Source organism: Pipra filicauda, unplaced genomic scaffold, assembly GCF_003945595.2.
Source record: "Pipra filicauda isolate LSUMZ 115617 unplaced genomic scaffold, ASM394559v2 scaffold78_size3787270_pilon, whole genome shotgun sequence".
NCBI lineage: Eukaryota > Metazoa > Chordata > Aves > Passeriformes > Pipridae > Pipra > Pipra filicauda.
The window spans coordinates 1,330,294-1,349,918 of NW_024104964.1; the positions used below are offsets into that span (position 1 = coordinate 1,330,294).

The 19,625-nt window shown below is 47.8% G+C and overlaps 1 protein-coding gene across 4 annotated transcripts in view; it reads right to left on the reverse strand.

Annotated features, from left to right (window-relative positions):
* The window catches only part of PLCH1 (phospholipase C eta 1), a 92,393-nt gene that overhangs the window by 13,505 nt on the left and 59,263 nt on the right, over nucleotides 1-19,625 (reverse strand). For 2 of the 4 annotated variants that reach the window (XM_027730737.2, XM_027730695.2), the window contains one exon: nucleotides 15,248-18,393. In XM_027730737.2, coding sequence (XP_027586538.1) covers nucleotides 16,319-18,393 — 2,075 coding nt within the window. In that variant the 3' untranslated portion in view covers nucleotides 15,248-16,318. Of the gene's footprint in view, nucleotides 1-13,056; nucleotides 13,191-13,704; nucleotides 13,787-15,247; nucleotides 18,394-18,693; nucleotides 18,723-19,625 lie in introns of those variants that run through there. The other 2 variants (XM_039389927.1, XM_027730729.2) reach the window with 2 other exon arrangements.

Below are 19,625 nucleotides of genomic sequence, written 5' to 3' on the forward strand. Positions count from 1 at the left end.
CAGCTTTTCTGAGGGTGCTCAGAATTATTCATTCATTTCCACCTGAGCACCAACCTTTGCTGGTTCAGCAGGTGCTCTGAACTGCCATCAAGTCTTCCAGATTACACAATCATCAAAAATACTGAAATCAAAGTATTCCATGTGTTACACGAGCAGCTACAAACATCAGCAACCACCAGCAACACTTTGGAACATACCAAAACCCCAAAGAAGCACAAAATCCCTTCCTTCACCTCTCCTAAGAAACTGGTGCTGCTGATCATTGATTTGAGTGTATTCTGTGAACATTACTATTATTATTATTATTATTATTATTATTATTATTATTATTATTATTATTATTATTGGATACATTCCTTCACACAAAATGAAAATTCTAAAATCCTGAGGCTTATTTTCGTATGAGCATTCACATGGGAAGGAAATCAAGAAAACAAATTTCCAAATAGCTTTGAATTTTTCAGACACTCCCTAACTGATTTTCCCCCCCAGGAGTTATTTCTGAAAAAGCAACATGAAGTTAAACACTGTCAAATGCCAAAGGATGTTTTCTTCTAAATGAATGCTAATTAAATTAGTAGCAAAGGTAATTACATTGACTTTAAATTCTGGTTGTATTACGTGACATTCAAATGGAGACAATTAATATGCAGTATCATGTCTTTCTGTATTGATATATTAGCATATAATTCTTAATTGTGTAAAGTTATTAAGTTAAGGATCTATAATGTTCTGATTGTCTCCTTGGAGTCTCTTTCTGCAGCTCCTGTGCCTTCAGCTGCTGCCTGTGAAGCCCCTGGTGCCAGGTCCTGCTGCCCCTGGCACATCCCACAGGTGACATTCCATCCTACAGCAACAGGGAGGTGGGGAATCCTTCCCTGGGAGGGTGGGGAGGCCCTGGCACTGCTGCCCAGAGAAGCTGTGGCTGCCCCATCCCTGGAAGTGTCCAAGGCCAGGTTGGAGCAACCTGGGCTGATGGGAGGTGTCCCTGCCCATGGCAGGGGTGGCACTGGATGGGCTTTGAGGTCCTTCCAACCCAAGCCAGTCACTGATTCCATGACAGTTCTGGCCCAAATGCCCACATGCTGCAGCTGCAACATCTCCCTGGGGGAGAACAAGGGCAGCACAAACCTTGGCCTTCAGATTCAGCCAAATCCTGTCACGCCCTCAAATGTGCCAACACGTGTGGCAGTGACAGCATAAAAAACTTGCTTCAAATAGAGTAAAACAGTCCTAAAAGCCTGTTCTTTGGCCTTTGTCCTGTGCCTGAACTGCCCAGCTGCCACCTAGAGAGAGGGGGGCCTTTGTGCCACCAGCTCATCCCAAAGCAGCCCCTCACATCATGTGGAAACAATTCCCAGCCCTCTGGCTGGACTGCAGCTCGGGCAGCAGTGGATTCCTGCCCTTCATTGTCACCTGTGGCACGAGGCCTCTTCCCTGATTTGGGGTTAGTGACTGACACTGTCTTGTGTTCCAGGCTCACACACAAGGCTTGGGGACGTACAGTCTATTTTTGGGTGACTTATTTTTAATTTGGCTTCTGTATTACACTTATTGTTGCAAAATCCCTGGACTGCATTTGCCATTGCAGTGCTGCCACCTCCCACCCCATCACTCCAAGGGCACCAAGTTAAGTGGATATAGGGGTCTCTAAGATCACAGCCTTGGTCTTTCTTTTGCTCTGCCCTGGACTCTGAAATGGAAGTGATGACATAAGAAAACCACCACAACTGAGACACCTAAAAATACTATCTCTATCTCCCCAAGGTAGTCAACATGCTTTAAAATGTCAATAAATGAATTTTCTCCTATTAAAATAAGAAGGTCTGGATGGTTGTCTCCGGGCTGGTCAATAACTCTGACAGCAGGAGCTGGTTTTGGAGCTCCTGACTGACTTTCATGAGCTTTACAGGAGAGGCGGAGCCTTAAACCACAACCATTTCTATTCACTCTGGCAAATCGTTTCTTTCCTTCCTTTTCTGGCTGGAAGGAGGAGCTCACCCCCACCAATCTGGGTACATCCACTGAGCTCCTCACAACAACATCTCACCACAATATCCAACCACAGGACAACAATCTATGGGCACCCCCAGCAGTGACACCTCCCAGACACAGGGAAGCAAATGATCCCCCACCTTTAAATACTGCACCTGTAAATGCATTTTAAAACTTAGCATGGGATAATATTAACAAATTCCCAGCATTGCATTTATCCCTTATTTAAAAGGCTTTAGATATTATACCCCCTTCTCCTTGTATAAACCAATTGAAGTTATATAATGTATGTGGATTTACTTTGCCCCAGTTCCAGCTGGCAATATATTGCTAAGCCAAGGCTGTACAACTGCAATTTGGCAGAAACCAGCTCAGGATTTCATTTCACGTCAAAACTCTCAAACTGTTCTGAATATTTCAAATTAAAAAGGCAAATAGAAAACAACCCTTGTGACAGAATGATCCTATTCAATTGCCTCGCTCATGAATTTATATTGGGGGCACATTTATTGGTTCTTTTGCTGCTTTTCCACGTGTGGACGTGCAGTTTGTGGTGAGAAGCCCTGGGACAGGGCTGGGAGTGCAGGGCTCCAGGAGCAGGGGCACCCACAGAGCTGCTCCTGCTCTGCCCAGCCAGGGGAAAAGCTCCAGCCCGGCCCACAGCAGGGACAGGCAGCTCCAGGGGAAGGAGAAATGAGAAGAAGGGCCGTGGAGCAGGGCCCTGGGTGATGGGTGGGAGGTTTGCTGTCCCCAGGCAGGACCCTGGGGTGTGACCCAGGCCAACATGGGGCTCTCCAGGCTCACAACAAGCAGCAGAGGAATCTCTGGAGCAGAGCAGGCTCCCTTCCAGCCATCTGAGGGACACCACTGCCCCTTCAGCCTCTACCAACACCTCCTTTGAACCACAAAGGTGTGGAACATCAGACTGCTCATTGCCCTGCAGCTCAAGGGCAGCCCTCAGGAAAGCACCAAATCCACTCATTTCCAGCCTTATCCCTCCCTGAACTCACGAGGCCAGTGTTGCCTGTGAGCTGTGTTTGTGGTGCTGCTCTGGCCAGGTTTAGTTTGCCTTATGCCATTGCACTGCTCAGCTACTTCCTGGCCTGACTTAATCCTCCCAACAGCATTTTTTTAGCATAATTAGAGCTGTTCACTAATTTGCTGCTACAGTCGATTCCAAGTTCATTGAAGGAGATACCAGAAACACAAAGAGACTCTCTGACTCTCCACTGCCAGTGTGAACAAATATCAAGGAGTCTCTAATAAATCACGTTAGTATTGAAATCAATCAGCATATTGGCTCTTTTGGGAAAAATAGCTTCGTAATGACATAGATCTCAAACTAATTACAGATCTTAAATTATGGGACTCCCTTTCACCAAACAATGCATCCCAAAATGACACACTCTAGCCGATGTTTATGTTCTCATTTGCATACCCATTAGTTTCAGTGCTTTAGGAGCCCCTGTTAATGCTGCTGACAGACAGGCAGAGGATCATTCCCCTGGGGTGGTTCATCCCCCCTGCACAGTGCCAGGGGCACAGCACAGCTGTCACATGCCAGCTCTGTGACAGACCCAGTGTCTGATGCACAGACAGAACCACAAAGGTCATGGTCACAGGTCACTGCAGAGGGAAGGGAAATCCAGCTGGACCACTCCCAAAATGAAAGCCTTTTCTGTGTCTGATCCATCCTCCCTCACACACAGAGTACCTTAAATACAAACCAGAGCATGTCCCAGCACAAGGAGTGACATGGAATATAAGCTCCCAGTGTCTCTGGACTCCCCTCACTCCACCCCGTTACCTCTGGGGGCTCACACAGCCCACTGTGCACTGAGTTCAGCAACAGCAGCTGCTCCACGAAAATCAAACAAAGCCACAGCATTTCCTTCCTTATTAAATCTCTTTCCCAGCTTGTCTTCTGGATTTTTTAAACAGCCCATTGCTGAGTGATCCCTCTGCACACTTGGGTATCGATGCATCCTGAGCCCGGGACTGCTCCCCTGCCACAGCTGCTTTTGGAAGGAGAAAAACAGGCATTGTGAAGCTCATCATCTCATCTTAAAAATTAATGTAAGCATATAAAGCCTGGAATGCTGTCATTCCTGGCTCAGCAGGCAGTGGAATATGTTATGGAGCACTGCACGGTCCCCCATGGGGTGGGGACAGACGGTTTTGGGAAGGAAAGGAGACAGAGCTGAGCAGGGCACAGAGACAGATGGAGGGACAGGAAGCAGCCTGAGGAGCAGCTGTGCTTGGCCCCTGGGACAGGTTCTGTAGGAGAAGGGCTGGATGAAGGTGGTGAGTAGGAACTGTGGCCACTTTGCATATTCTAGGGAACAGAAATGGCACCAAAGACTCATCGACACCCCTGACCCCATCCCTGACTGGTATTTTGGGGGAACAACCTGCTCCACCCACTGCCCCTGGCTTGGCAAGCTGCCCTGTAGGAAAGGAGCCAGGGCTGGCCCGAGGGGGAGTGTCAGCACCAACCCACCCCAGGCCACTCCTAGGACAGCGAGAGAACAGTTCTTCACACAGCCTGTGTCCTCCCAGCAGTGATGGGACACCCAACTCCCACACTGAGGCAGGGAAACCTAGGAAATACCTCAAAGGAGCAAAAGGAAGGTTTTGTAACTCTGTGTCAGGCTGCAGAGCTGAGCTGGGACCAGACTGAAGTGAGGCACAGAGCTCCCCACAGAGAAGAGACAGGGCAGCAGAGCCACGTGTCTGTGACAAACCCCACCTGGAACTGTACAACCACCCCAACTCCAGTCCAGTATCCCAACTTACTTTTAGGTACTGCCCAAGGTTCCTTGGCTTTATAGAAACACATTCATAAACCCTCCCCTCTGCCAGCAAAATGCTTGTAAGAGTAAGGGTGGCTCAAGTCTGTCTAAACACTTGTCATTTATTAACTTGCTTTATGGCACCAGCACTACTGCTACAAGGAATTAGTCATTTATTTAGTCCTGACATTTCCTCTCCTGTCATAAAATTCAGCCTTCTGTATAATACAGAGCAAATAAAACAATTCCCCTGTAGCTACTCAGACTTGAAGTGGAACAATTCTCTGAACAAGACCATGGTTGTGTGGGTTGAAATCTTCCAGAACTGCAGCAGGACTGAGGATCATTTCCAGATAACGTCAAAAGTCCTACTGAAATCCATCCATATTCATCATATTTGTTATTTGTGTCTCCTGATACGTGACAACTCATTGCATCACAAATTAATGGATTTGCATTGCCAGAAATGCATTTCCCCCAGCACTTCTTTGCACACATGGATTGATTCCTTCTCCCTCCCAGCTGGACCAGGATTGCTGCCACACAACGGGCTGTAAACAATCTTTGTACATACAAGTCAGACTTGCACATTCTCGGGGTTTTATGATTCAGTAAAACACATTTTGCTACAGAATCACTCATTTCCTGGCTGGCACAGGGACAGGTGCTGGACATTCCCAGTGAAGTACGGTCTGAGGAGTGAGCCAGGAGAAGTTAAGATAAGGAGCAGGGATCATCCATGGTTTCTCCTTATGGGAGAGATTTTAGTGCTGTTTGACAGAATAATTTGCTCCACATCCAGGAAACATTTCCTCTTCAGTCTGCTTCCCTCCACTAAGGGATGCCCAGGACTGCCAGAGGTCAGGGCAGCTCAGCTCCCTCAGGGACTTACCCTGGACACTGGAATCACTGCACAGATCCCAGCTCTTGAGAGGAATCCTCAACCACTGCCTTCCTGCTTCACAGCCAGGATTGAAACTGAGCTCTTACTTAAAATTAAAGTAAACCCCAAATATTTTTCTCTGCTGCCATATCCCAGGATTAAACACACTACAACCCTCTAAGCAAAAGCTGAGGAAATAAATTCTCTCTGAATGTGAATGCAGGGAATCAAGGATGACAACAAAGTTGTTGATCATCCAACAAAACTAAAGCAGGACTGTGTGAAGTACACTTAGCAAAATACTTAGCTCAAGATGAAGGAACCTTTGAGAAAGCCAGGGTTCACTGCACTGATCCAGCAGAGCTCCTGCCTTCAAACAGGACCCAACACGCTGCAATCCTGTCACAATGGGAGTAACTAACATGGGAAGTCAGAGGATACAGACTTTTCTATCCCTATCCAGCAGTTCACAGACTCAAATATATATGATATTTTCCACCTCCTCAGTTTCTGACATTTCCAGTACAGGACCTCTTGCCTCTGTTCTACAAAAAAGAGAAGAGAGCTGCTGGACCTGCTGATTTTATTGGCACATACCCTCCACGTTCAGAGCAGGGGCTGTGGGAGAGGAGCTTTTGAGAGTTAGCCTTTGTTTCCAAATGCAGATCCATTCACGTTTATCCCACTGAATTTTAATCTGAGTACAATATCCTGCATATGCCACTCTGATTCTTTGTTCCGGTTTCCCAAAAGTAAAAAGATTTGACGAGGGGCCAAAAGAGGCAGAAACGTCTGAGCGAGTTCCAGCTGCACCTCGAGAGCTCCTGCCTGGCTTTGTGAGGCTCCTGGTCTCCATGGTTACAGAAGAGTTGAAAAATAACCATCGAGTGTTACCTTAAATGCTCCCATCCAGAACGCAAAGCAAACCTGCTCAGCTGCCCCGCTCTGACAGCCCAGCAGAGCGTGGCTCTGCTCCCTGGGCTCCAGCCCTCCCTGCACTGCCTGGTGCTGGACACTCCCCACTTGCTCTGGGCAGCCCAGGGTGCAGATCACACCCCCAGCAGCAGGGTCAGCCCCCAGGGCACCCCAAACCCAGCCCAGCCACACCCCTGCTCTGCTTGGGGGGGAGAGAAAAGCCCAGGCAAGTCACACCTCCCCCAGGGGCAAAAAGCACCTGAGGGAGCAGCTGGAAAGCTCCAGTCAAGTCCTGTGTCAAACCCAGACCTGGGGCTGAGAGCTGCTCATTAGGCTGAGCACACAGAAGGTACAACACATGCCTGCAAAGCTGAAGCCACCCCACAGCTCGCTCCAGGATAGAGCACATTTTGTTTTCATTTGAAAGGGCAAAGAACAAAGTCTCTGATTCAAAATAAAATAAAAAAACCTCAACCAAACAACAAAACCCAAAAACCCAACCCCAAATCCCCAACCATTTCAGAGGCCTCAGTTCTGCCCCACCCTGCTCAGTGTCCCAGCTGTCCCGGAGCAGCGGGAGCTGGGATGGATCCCAGGCAGGAAGGGGCACCCACCATGGAATGGACTGACCCTGCACACCCGGTTTGACACAAAGCTCATCTCTACCACCACATATTCAGCCTCTCTTTGGCTCCTTCTGCCTGCACCCGGGGTGTGAATACAAGCAGGAAACACGTGTCACCCAGGGTGGAGGGCACTGACACAGACATCTCCTGCCAGGCCCCACGTGTGCCACCCAGCACAGCTCACTCAGGCTCTGGCTCCTGAAGGTGCTGAATGCCTTGGCAGGTCAGTTGTGTGTTCCTACCAGCAACCCCCCCACTGATCACAGTGCAGTGAAATCTTGACAGTGTAATAAATTCACCAGTGCAGAGTGACATGTGCCAGGGCTGCCACGTGGGCAGCCCAGTGCCAAAAAACCCCAAACCTTTTAACAACTGGACGTGGCAGTCAGTGCTCTGGGCTGGTGACAAGGTGGGGATCGGTCACAGGTTGGGCTGGATGATCTTGGAGGTCTTTTCCAACCTATGGAGAGATTTACAGCTTTTGCCAAACCAAACTTTGCTGTGTAATTCTGGGCAGATCAGGAGCTGAAGAGCTGCCTTTGTCAGGGGGGTCAGATTCACATCAGACAGGCAGCCCTGGGCTCCCTCAGCTTCTGAGGGTCCCCATCCATTCTGGATTGCTGTTGGCAAGGTCTCCAACGATCTCTCTTTCGTTTTTCTTCCTCATTTCTTTAAGGTTAAGAAAAAGCAGCTGCCAATGCATTCGGTGGCTGGCGAGCCAAGCCCTGTCAGCCCGTCTGCCTCGCTGTGAAATATTAGTAAACACACGCTTGTGGTAACACGGCCAAGCTTAACAAGATCTTCACTTATTATCCTGTCATTTTTGGTGGGAGGATATGGCACTGCTGTCAGATCCATCTGCTCAATGCACAGCCCATGCATAGAAATCACCTCGTCTCACACATGGGGAAGGGTTTTGGAGAAATCTGAAGCTGAGAGTGAAGGATGAATAGAAGATCTGTTCATAACAAGAGAGAACTCAATTTAGATAATTGACTGTCTGAGAGCAGCCAGGGTTTGTTCTGGTGTGGAGGGGATGAAAATCTTGTCTCTCTGGCCCAACACAAACAAGATTTGTTGTGGTCTGCACAGATCAAAAGTTCTCCCCAGCTGGGATCATCAGAGGGATACAGGAAGGAGGCAGAAGAGCACTGCTGGGAAATGCCCTGGAAGGAAAGCCTGTAAGAAGGGATCAATTTAAACATTTTCTTTTTATCAAAAATTGACAAATTAACCTGACCACTTGCCATAAAAATCACTGCTGGTGTAGTTGGAATAACTTCCTTGGAAGGAGTGGTATGGAAAAACTAACAAAAACTAGAGAAACTTCAAGGGATAAATATATATCCCTATTAATACTCCATTGTTGTTTATCCTGTTATATCTAAGAGGTTGAAGGAAAGTTGCTGGGCAAGAGAACAGTTGACTGAATGGTCTCCTCAACAAAAGCAGAAGGTTTACATTGGATTCTGCTGGGGGGTAAAAACCGGGAGCTGGTAAAGGGGTTATGTTCCTGTTCCTTCTGCAGAGCAGAGGTCTCTGCAAAATCCAAACTGGAGATCATGTTTCGGTCCCCATCAATCAATCAGTAATGGTTTGACTAATTCTAAAACCATTTCAATACAAAATGACCATAAACCCACTCAGCAACAGCAGCCTCTGCCCTGAGTGAGCCTGGCAAGGCTTCCCTGGAGCAGCTCCCCAGAACTGCCATCACTGCCCACAGTTCTGCCACTTGAAAACAAATGAAAATACATTTGATGTGTACGACCAACAACTCAGAATTTTGGCCTAATTTATATTCTTACACAGCTCCAACCAACTGCTCAGAGTTACCCCTTTTCAAGCCCCCATTCAGAGCAGCACTCAGCTGCTGCTGTACGAGTTCCTCCTGCTGAGCCTTTGGCACCTCTATCACGTGCAGCAGAAGGTGCTGCCAAACCCATGGCAGAGGAGACATTTCATCTGGCTCTGGACCCAATCCCTCTGCACCATTCCCAGCAAAGACCTACAGCAGAGCAGGGCCTGCTTCCCCCTGGCCTAAGGATGGATGAACCCGAATTACTGGTGAAAGAATCATGTCTTTTGAGTAAAAAAAAGGGCTTTTCAGCAAAGAAACCAAAGAGCCAACTTTTGGACGTGTGTGGATCAGCCCTTTTCCCTTGGCTCCTGCTGTCACATCCAGCAGCATTCCTGCTGCAGGGCTGGCTCAGTGCCTGGCATGGACACTGAGCATGGAGACCAGAGGCAAAGGAGGCTGCTGAGGATTTATCTTTCCAATTAAAAACTATATTGATTAGTAAATCTTGGTTTATCTCATGAAAGCACACACTGGCTTCAGGGAAACACGGAAAGGTGAAGTCTCACACTGTTTGGATGGGGAAGGTTCCCACTGCAAGAACAGCCTCATGGCTCTGGTGTTCCCACAACTCCAGGCAGCAGCTTGAACTCTCAATTAGCTTTAGAGAGCACCCAGTTAAGAACAGTCACCTTCCACACCCCATGCAGGCAGCCAGAGCCTGGAGCCAACACACATCCAGGTGGGCTCAACCTCTGCCCACCCACAGATCAACCCAGAAGCTCCTCAGGATGATCTTCCAGGATTAGGAATCAGAATCATCACAGAACCTCAGAATGGTTTGGGTTGGAAGGGACCTCAAAGCCCATCCAGTCCCAGCCCTGCCATGGGCAGGGACACCTTCCACTGTCCCAGGTTGCTCCAAGCCCTGTCCAACCTGGCCTTGGACACTTCCAGGGATGGGGCAGCCACAGCTTCTCTGGGCAACCTGTGCCAGGGCCTCCCCACCCTCCCAGCCAGGAATTCCTTCCCAATATCCCATCTAACCCTGTTCTCTGGCAGTTTGAAGCCATTCCCCCTTGTCCTGTCACTCCATCTTTCCTGTAGCCCCTTCAGGCACTGCAAGGCCACAATTCCATCACCCGAAACTTCTCTTCTTCAGGCTGAACAATCCCAGCTCTCCCAGCCTTTGCTCACAGAAGTGCTTCAGCCTTGCAGCTGATTAATGCAAAAGGCTAATTTTATGCAAATGATATGCACAATGAGGGGCTCACTCAAGCTAGAGGAGAAAGGTGAGGGTGCAGTTAAATACCACTGCTATTTATTTAAATTAATTCAAGCAGCACATGCACCCTCACCTTAAGAAAGTCAGGCATATTCTAAATATTTAACATCTTACTCCCAAGACAAAATAAATACAAAAATATTAATGACCACCTTCCTATTTGGCATCACCTCTGTTTGGAAATCAGATACAGAAAAGTACATGAAACCTGAAACACATTTTAAATCAAACTTCTACCTCTGGTGCCTTTGGAACAGCTTTAGATGGACCAACTCTGGGCAAGCAGACAAGAAACAGACCCCACCCCAGCACACATCTAAAGAAACTCCATGGACTTCACTAGTTACACCCGAAATCTGCACGAACTTAACCCAAATTTGGCACTCAGTTGTGTTCCCTCCTTCTGCTGAACTCTGCACTGCAAGAGGATCCACTCAGATGAAACTAAATTTTCATTTTACTGAAAAAATACTAGTAGTGCTGGCAATAACAAAGTCAAACTAATGCAACTTGCAGCACTCTGCAACTCTTAGATTCTGTTCTCTCAGCAGTGTTCATTTGCAGAACTTCAATGAATTTACAAGTATCACTTTAGACAAATATATCTTTAACTGAATTAAGATTTTGACTATAAATGTTTATGATGTGAAGCACTAAATTAAAGAATCCACTTTAAAAAGCCTGTAAGTTAAATGAGTGCTTGGAAACTAAGCATGAATTAATCATCTGCTTCCAGACATCTGTCTCCCTTAAGAATGTGCTTCCTTAAGACTATAACTCCTTAAAATGGGATCACACAAATACTGTCTGTCTCCACTGACAAATTTGTCTATATCCAGATGTACCTTAATTAACCATCCATCTAATGCCATTACAGAACATCACATGGACTGGGAACAACAGAGCTCCAGGGGAATCACTGTCACACAAAAGCTGTGGAGTGGATCTAATGCAGGGCTCTGTCCCCAGGACTGCTCCTAACGGGGAAACAACAAACCCCAGCCCCACTGCAGGAATGTTTTATCCAACAAACCCCAGCCCCACTGCAGGAATGTTTTATCCAACAAACCCCAGCCCCACTGCAGGAATGTTTTATCCATCTTGGGGGGTTTCTCCTGACACCTTCTGCTCTCTCGTGAGTGAGACCAGCAAGGTGCCCCTGGTGGCACAACCTCAAGGATGTCACACCCCTCTTCCCTGGGTACAGAGGTGTCCCCAGACCCCTGTGCTGAACCAGACCCAAAGTTTTGGGCTGTTGGACACCAGAGTTCCCACCCTTGGTGTCATTTTGTACATGGCTTGTTCCCTGCATGTTGGGATTAGATCATGGAATCCCTCAGTTTGGAAAAGACCTCCCTGGTTTGAACATGAAGGAACTATTGTCATAGAGTCTGAAGTGGAAGCTCACGTTGCTTTTAAATGCACACACCAGGAAAAATGGGATTTCTGTTTATTTGCAAGTGCTCAGCCATGCAGCCAGAGGAAATTCAGGCCATTCAGAGTCTCCAGCTCCCTTTTCACCATTCCTTTTCCCTGTGTCTTCACTGCACACACACACACGGAACCAAAGTACAGGGGCAGGCAGGGGATCTGTGGGACTCACCTGCAGAGAGGCTTGTGGAGCTCCTCAGGTACAAGCCCTCCAGAGACTAAATTCACACACTAAAGATGACATTTCCACTGCCCTGGCTTTCTACACACACAAAATTCCACCTCAACCAGGCCAGCCAGGCTCTGCTCATTTTCATTTCTTTCTGTCTCAGAAGCAGCATCAAAATCTTATCAAAACAAATCCAAACGAGTATCAGTCCAAGAACAAAACCAACCCAACATGCTTGGGAGGGAACTCTGGGCTGTTCTTTCATGAAACGTTCTTTTCTTTTATAACCTCATCTCATTTAAGAAGAGAATGGGAAGCTCACAAAGGAAGCCCTCTGAGCAAAGCACCAGAACCTGGGCTCCTCTGCCAGGAGTGAGGAATGTGGAATGGATCCCCAGCACCAGGAGTAGTTGGTATCACTGTTAAAAGTAGGGGCAGCAGGTATTCCAGTAAGCAATCATATAAAGGTAATCAGAGACTCTTACAGCTCTTGAATTAAAAAATATGCAATTTCTTTAAAATAATATTCCAATCTCAGTTTTGCTGCTATTACCTCTTCTCTGCAGATTCTTGAACAGCTCAATTTATGCCTTCTTTCATAAATTAGCAAAGCAATCTAGGCCTGCTAACCCAGGCTGTGAGCCACCAGCCTTTACCAGGCAAAAATAACTGCTTGTTCTGCTGTGGTGCAGACTCTGCACCAAAACAGCCCCAAACCCATCCTAGATGGATTTTCAACAAGCTGCAGCCTTGTTCATACACAATTTAATTAATCTGGGGAAAGGACTAAGAAACAAATGGCCCTATAAATGTCTGAAGTGCAGAGTGCTGGTCTGTTCCACCCATGTGTCTGGAACTCCTGGCTCTGTGCAGTGCTCCTGGTGATCTGTGGCCCAGATGTTCACGGGGGCTTAAGGACCGAGTTCAGAAAGTGCTTCATTTCTGACTCCAGTGTCCCCCCAGGTTATGATCCAGGCTGGGGAAAGGGGCATTCCCAGCTTTCCCAAACTCTCCCATTCCTACTGCTGCCCAGCACTGCTTATGGAGCATCTCAGCTTGGGTGAGATCTGAGCCCACACTCATCCCTGCAGCACAAACCCAGGGGACACACACCAGTGCACAACCCCCTCCCACAGCTCTGGGCTGGGGCACCAGTACTCACCAGGAACAGCACATCACCTGGGGGTACAGGAGGATCAGCAGGGGCTTCAGGTATCCCAGGACATCTTCATGGCAGGATCATCCCCACTGGAGCAGCTGGATTGGCAGCAGGTAGACTTGTTTATATCCCTTCCACTCCAGGAAAGAAAATGAAGCTTGTTCATTAAACTAAAAACTGAGGAAACATGATATATTGATATCTATTGATACATATGATATAAGTGATAATAGCAATTAAATCCATTGGAATTGAAAATATAGCCTGGTACAGAATGCAGCAAATCTCTCTTAAAATAATGGGTTTACACCAAGAAACTTCACTGGAGAGTGACATCTGCCATTCTCCAATTCATCTTAACCTCCCCCTTAGCACACAGAAAAGTACAAGTTGACCAGATAAATGGTGTCTTTGACTTTCTGTTCCATCTTTTGTCCTTGCCCTACATTTCTACTATTTGTAAGTTCCAGATTCAGAGCAATACAGAGAGTTTTGAGCAACGGCTAAATTATTGTTTATACAGACTCTCATCTGGAAAAGAAACTGAAATTTTGAGGTTTCAAGCATCTTTGCCTGAACAGTTCCTAACTGTGTGAAGACCTGAAGCACATATTTAACAGCAGGCACAGGAACAGCCCCATGAACCTTCACCTGCCTATTCTGCCAGGGCAGTACGGACTCAGCTCCTCTGGGCCTCAGGTTCTTCCTTTCAGAGGGTCAGTGCTCTCCATTTCTAGCAAATCAAGAGGGAGATGGTCAGATGATTATCGTGTAGAGACCTGGGGCACTTGCTTTAATAGAAAATACTAAATTTAATCCCTATCTATTATAGGTACAAAATAATACCATTGAGTTTTTAGTGCTTGATGTTTACAGCTAATCTTTGTTCTTTTCTAACTGTGGATAGAGAAGCAAGAGACAATGTCTCTGACTGGGGCTTGGACCCCTCTCCAGTTCAAACATTCCATACACCACGTTTGCTTCCAGTCTTCAGAACACCCCTGTCCTCCCCCAGCTGCCCTATGCAGAGGGCTGCTCAGACAGGGATTTCTGTGCTCCTGTCCACCACACCTGGGATCTCCTGCATTCCTCAGGTGTTAAGACACATATTTAAGGCCCAAATTCATTACTAAACACATATTGAAATTCAAGTTCTGCAGACTGAAAACTTCTGTTGTATCACCACCTTTGCAGATACAAAAAGTGTCTTCCTCACCAGTTCTCCAAGTCCAGGCCCCCAGAGTGCCCTCAGGAGATCAGTGGCACCTGACACCAGCACCCTCTGCCTTCTCACCTGTGAGGGGTCACCACAAGACCTTTGAACACCCTGAATCCTCTGACTCGAGTTCCTCCGGGCTCAGAGCTCCCACAGGGGAGAAGGTCTTGGCACATCCCAATGCTACACCACCAAAACAATCATGTGCAAACCAAATGGAGTCTGAATTTCAGTGAGACAGGGATAAAAAAAAAAATCCAGCTAAGTCCAGTGAGGCAGGAAAAACCACTGAGCCTGACCTGCCTTTGGCTTGAGGCTGCACTACAGAAACCTGCCCTGGTTCATCAGCCAAATTCCACTGTCACACAAAGAACTGTCCCCATCTGGAGTAACTTCCGGAATTAAGGGGACACTGTAAGAGATTAAGTGATAAAACACCACCACACTAATCTATTCTGACCTCCTGCAAGCACCATACAACGTTTCTAAATTAATTCCAATTAAAACTAGTAACGACCTTCAAGTTTTTTCATCTCCTGTGATGGAAATCTTATCCTTTGTTTATTTACAAGGCACTTCTCCAAGGCTTCAGTCACACCTTCCAAACTGCACCACAGGTACTGAGGGAGAAATGCAGGTTCAAAGTTTAAGGGCTTCATCAAGTATCTGGTTCTGTTCCTCCATGGAAAAATGCTTGTTATTTAAGAAGATCCACTGCTCTCTCCCAGGTGATAAAACAGCCTGTGTGAGACCCTGAATGGAACAGTCAGACCTGCTCAGATGAGGCTTCTGATCCAGAAAGGAGGTGAGAGCTCAGCTGTCAATCTCCAGCTAAGAACCGTCACGTGAAATAACTGAATTCTTCCCTTTCTGAAATCCTACTGCAAGTTCCTGCCCAGACAGATGTCTGCAGTCACTAACTACTGCTAGTTCAAGCATAAATCTTCTTGCTACAGCTTCCGAAAACATGTAAACAAGTGCTTAAAAATCTATTTTAATGACGTTTTCAAGAATAATAATACTCTGCATTACAAAAGAAAGAGGTAAAAGGTACATCTTTTACATATCAGAAAAACTTACAGCAAAGGCAAAGAATATCTTCAAACCAAAATAAAGCTATGTTGTTCCCTACAGGGAAGCTTCAGGTGTCTGAGATTCCTTCACCTCATTCATTTTCAGCCTTCACAGAAAAAGGTGAGCAGTCAAAATAGTCCCTCTCCCACGTCAGCTTTAAACATCCCCCTGACCATCGACAATTTAGCAATAAAATTACAAATATACAGGAAATGGATCGGCTGCTGCACCAAAGCTACACACACACCCAACAGCAAAAATACATAAAATACGCAGAAATTAAGCGTTTTCATTCATTAATGCAGAATTACTTCCACATTCCACTCTGTCCCAAAACCAGCATTCAACACGGTGAGCAAAGAGGAAGACAACTGTTGTCATACTCCACAGAGCAGGCAGAAGACAAATCTCCACAAGACTCACAGATTTGGACAAACCCTAGTTCTACAAATCATTTGCTGTGCAATCACAGTCCATACATGAAAACATGTACAGTCAACAACAGCAGGCAGGAACGAGGGATGCTGCTGAAGGGCCGAGCCCCAGCCCTGTACCCAGCCCAAGGCCATGCCCCGCTCCTGACACCACAGCGCTCCGTAGGATCTGCACAAAAGGCCAAAAGGGATCACCAGAAGTGTTTTCCAGCCAGGAGGACAGGACAGGAGGGACACAATGCCATTGCACTCGCTGCAGTGTCAGGTGTCAGCATCACAGACACAGAATGCTACAAACACTCCCTGCACGCACAGCCCCCAGACCTCATCGCTCAGGGATCAAAGCAGCGCATCCCTCAGGATGGAACGTGGTTCTATTTACATCAGCTCCCACAGGAAAGGGCACGTTAAATCGTGGCCCAATCACCAGCATGAAATTGCATCTCTAAATAATTTAAACCCTCCAAACAGTGTTTCTCGCTACAAATCCTTCATTTCAGTGAAGCAGTTTGTAAACTCTGAGGATGCACATGGCTCCAACCTACAGCCTGAGCAGGAAGTAGATCTCGGGCTGGTCCTCGGGGCTGGGCTCCACGGAGTCGTGCTGGTAGAACCGGTCTGTGCAGCCGAGGTGCAGGGCCGAGCACGAGCCCTCGGGGACGCCCCGGCCCTCCACGGGTTCCCCGGGGAAGCTGCCGAGGTACCTGGCGATGTAGGAGCCCGTGGAGTGCCTGTTGGCCACGTGTGGGGACGCCGAGGGCCTGTTCCTCAGCACCACCCCGGCCACGGCGCCCGTGCCGGGGGGTTTGTGCCTGCCGGCCTCCTGCCTCCCCCGGGCACGGCTGGCGATGTTCCGCACGCGGCTCTGGCTCCGAGAGGACAGTTTCCTGACCAGGGCCCGGGGGCAGTCGTGCTCCGGCTGCCCGGGGCAGTGCCGGGGCTCCTCCTGCTCCGGGCACAGCAGCTTGCGCAGCTGCTCCGTCAGGGCGTCGGCCGAGCGCGGCCGCAGGCCCCTCATGGCAGCCAGCTTCTTGTCCCGCATGCCCGAGGAGATGAAGCTCCTGCTGATGTACTGGTACTTACTCTCGAAGTTGCAGGAGATGTCCTCCGATGTCAGGTCTCCCAGACTCTTGGACTTGCAGGGGCTGCTCTGCTGGATGGCCGGGTGAGGGGGGAAAGGCAGAGCGCTCGGGAGCAGCGGGGGGGCTGCCCTGAGCTGGGACCCCTCACACGTTACATTGGGCTGCTCATGGGAGCGATGGGCACACGAACCCCCGGCATTTGCACACGTGGGAAAAGGGAGCTGGCTCCCTGCAGTCCTGAGGGTGCCCGAGCAGGCGTGGGCAGCAGCACAGAGTCCAACAGTTGTGCAGGTCCCAGAGGTCCTCTCACCACCATGCCCAGTGTCCTGCTTCTGCCTCAGTCTCAAAGGAGAAGCCAGCTGGCTCATGTCCTCCCTCTTGTACTCGCAGGCAGTTACCAGGAGATCCTGGGAGTCCCCATCGACTTCCACGAGGCTGCTGCTGTCTGAGTTCTCACCAGGGACAGGGTCAAACAGCGCCTCCTCGAAGATGAGGTTATTGGAAGCAAAAGAACCGGCAGACTCAGGGCCTTCCCAGCTCAGTCCAGATTTTGTTCCACAATTTCTTTCGGGATTTGCATTTAGCAAAGAAAGAGGTGAAGAACATGGAGAGCCAGGCAAGTTACTTTCTAGACTATTTAATTTTTTCATGGAAACTAATTGCCTGTGGGTCTTACATTGAGAAGCTGGAGTTGCCCCCTGGATAGTTGTGTACATGGAATACTCTGCGGTCTCTGGGCTGGAGAACGTGGTGGTATCCGGAGTGGAGAATAAAGGGGATTTGGTGGATTTTGTGGGAGGGAAGTTGTGCTTACAGGGGCTGCTTAGACCCACAGTAAAGCCCTGTGGGTGTGCAGCCACCACACCGAAGGTCTGGCTGCTGCTGCCGTGGCTTGAGACGGCGGTGAGGTGTGTTTGGTCCCCTGTGACATCCACCTGCCCGATGAGAGCAGACACAGCGCTGTCCAGCTCGCTCTCAGTAGCCAGAGAAACCTCATCTATGAGGCGAGAAATGTCACTGTCCTGCAGGGCCAGCGTGGAGTGCAAGTCAGGGCTGTCAGAGCCAGGGGGAGAAGGAATGTCAGTCAAAGAAAGAGGTGCTGCAGTGCTTTTCTTGAGGTCGGATTTGTGATTCTCCGTATCTGCTTTTTGAGAAAAAGAAGCCCCCACCAGAGTGACTTTCCCCTCGTCAGATCCCTTTGTGTCATCTTCCTCTTTATTGTCCACACAGTTTTTGTCTTGTGGTTTTCCCGTGCAAAGCTCAGAGTCCTGCATTGGTGGGACAGTTTCACCAGAAAGATTATTTTCCTGACAGTCCAAGAGGTGATTTGTTTCAGTTACACCACTTGCAAAAACTAAGTGTTCAGGTTGCTCCTGAGGAGGTGGTAGCAAAGAGTCAGCTGTAGAATCCTTCTGGCCATTCTCCTTCTTGCATTGAGATCCCAAATTTGAAGTTTTTGCCGTTTGCTCCGAACATGGTAAAACAGATTCTTTCAAGTTTGTTTCCTTCTCATTTGTATTGTCATCACTGTTGGCTAAATTAAAGAAGAAACATATTAGTTGCATACAAGACTCTGTTCTGTCTATCAACAACTCTTTTGTCCTCAGACAGACAAATGGAGCACGCAAAATTAGGTACAGTTGTGACAGAACTTAATCATGGAGTTGTGCAGGTTTAGTACAAATTATCTGAGTGATATGAACAAATGGAAAAATACAACTGCAGGCACTTCATTGAAACTTCCTGGAATGTCTATTACATCAGGCAGGTGATGTAATATTCGTTGTAAGTAATGTTAATGAGGTACCATAGCATGGCTTGCACGTGGCATTACCTTCAGCTGTGTTCCTAGTCAGATTTGTACTACAAAGAAGCGTGGCAATAAAGACAGAACAAAACAGCTCTGTTAAAACACACAACACTTGGAAACAAGATGCATGCTTCAAGCTGAGTAAAAAGCATCAAGTAGATGGACTCCAGGCATGTGGTTATTGCAAAGTGTTACAGTTTAAGGATTTCATTTTGATATTCCACCAGCATGCTGCATTCACAAGAGCAAGGGGTTGAATTCCTTAAAAAACACACATTAGATGTTTTCTCCACCAAATCCTCTTACTCGTCTTTATGTGCCAAATCTGAGCTCCATGACTCACTGCTCTGGAGATTTAATTAAGCAGGGACTATAGGAGTAAGCTTGGTTTAGTATATGCTGGGTTTAATGTTTGCTAGACATCAGGTACCCTTGGAAGCAGCAAGGGAAGAATCATCCACTGACAGTGACTGAGCCCCCTCAATGGAGTAGGAACTACTTCTAGTGAACATGGCATTAAATGCCCATCTCCAAAATCTGAAAACTTCCCAAGCTTTCCAGTGCTCCCAGACTAGGATTGAAGAGATGCACATTTCTTTGATTTGTAGATTTACTTTTTCTACAAAGAATGTAGGACAAAATGGATAGCACACTGTCCTCTTGGCACAATTTCAGTGGAGCAGTAGAGATATGCTCAGCCACAGCATTTTAGTAGGACAGGTCTCTGTGAGACAGCCTCTTCAACAGGGTTAAGGAGCGAGCCTTTTGCAGACTCTAAAGGTCAGGATCCATCTCTCTCACAGTTAGAAGGGGCAGGATTCATCCCCTGTGACAGGTTTCTAGTGTTTCTTGTGTCTTTGTCTGGAGCACCTTTAGGAAGAGATGCCTAAGAAATTATTGCATCTGTTGCAAGGAATGGCTGAGCTGTATCATCTTCACAGGCTTACCTAGAGGAT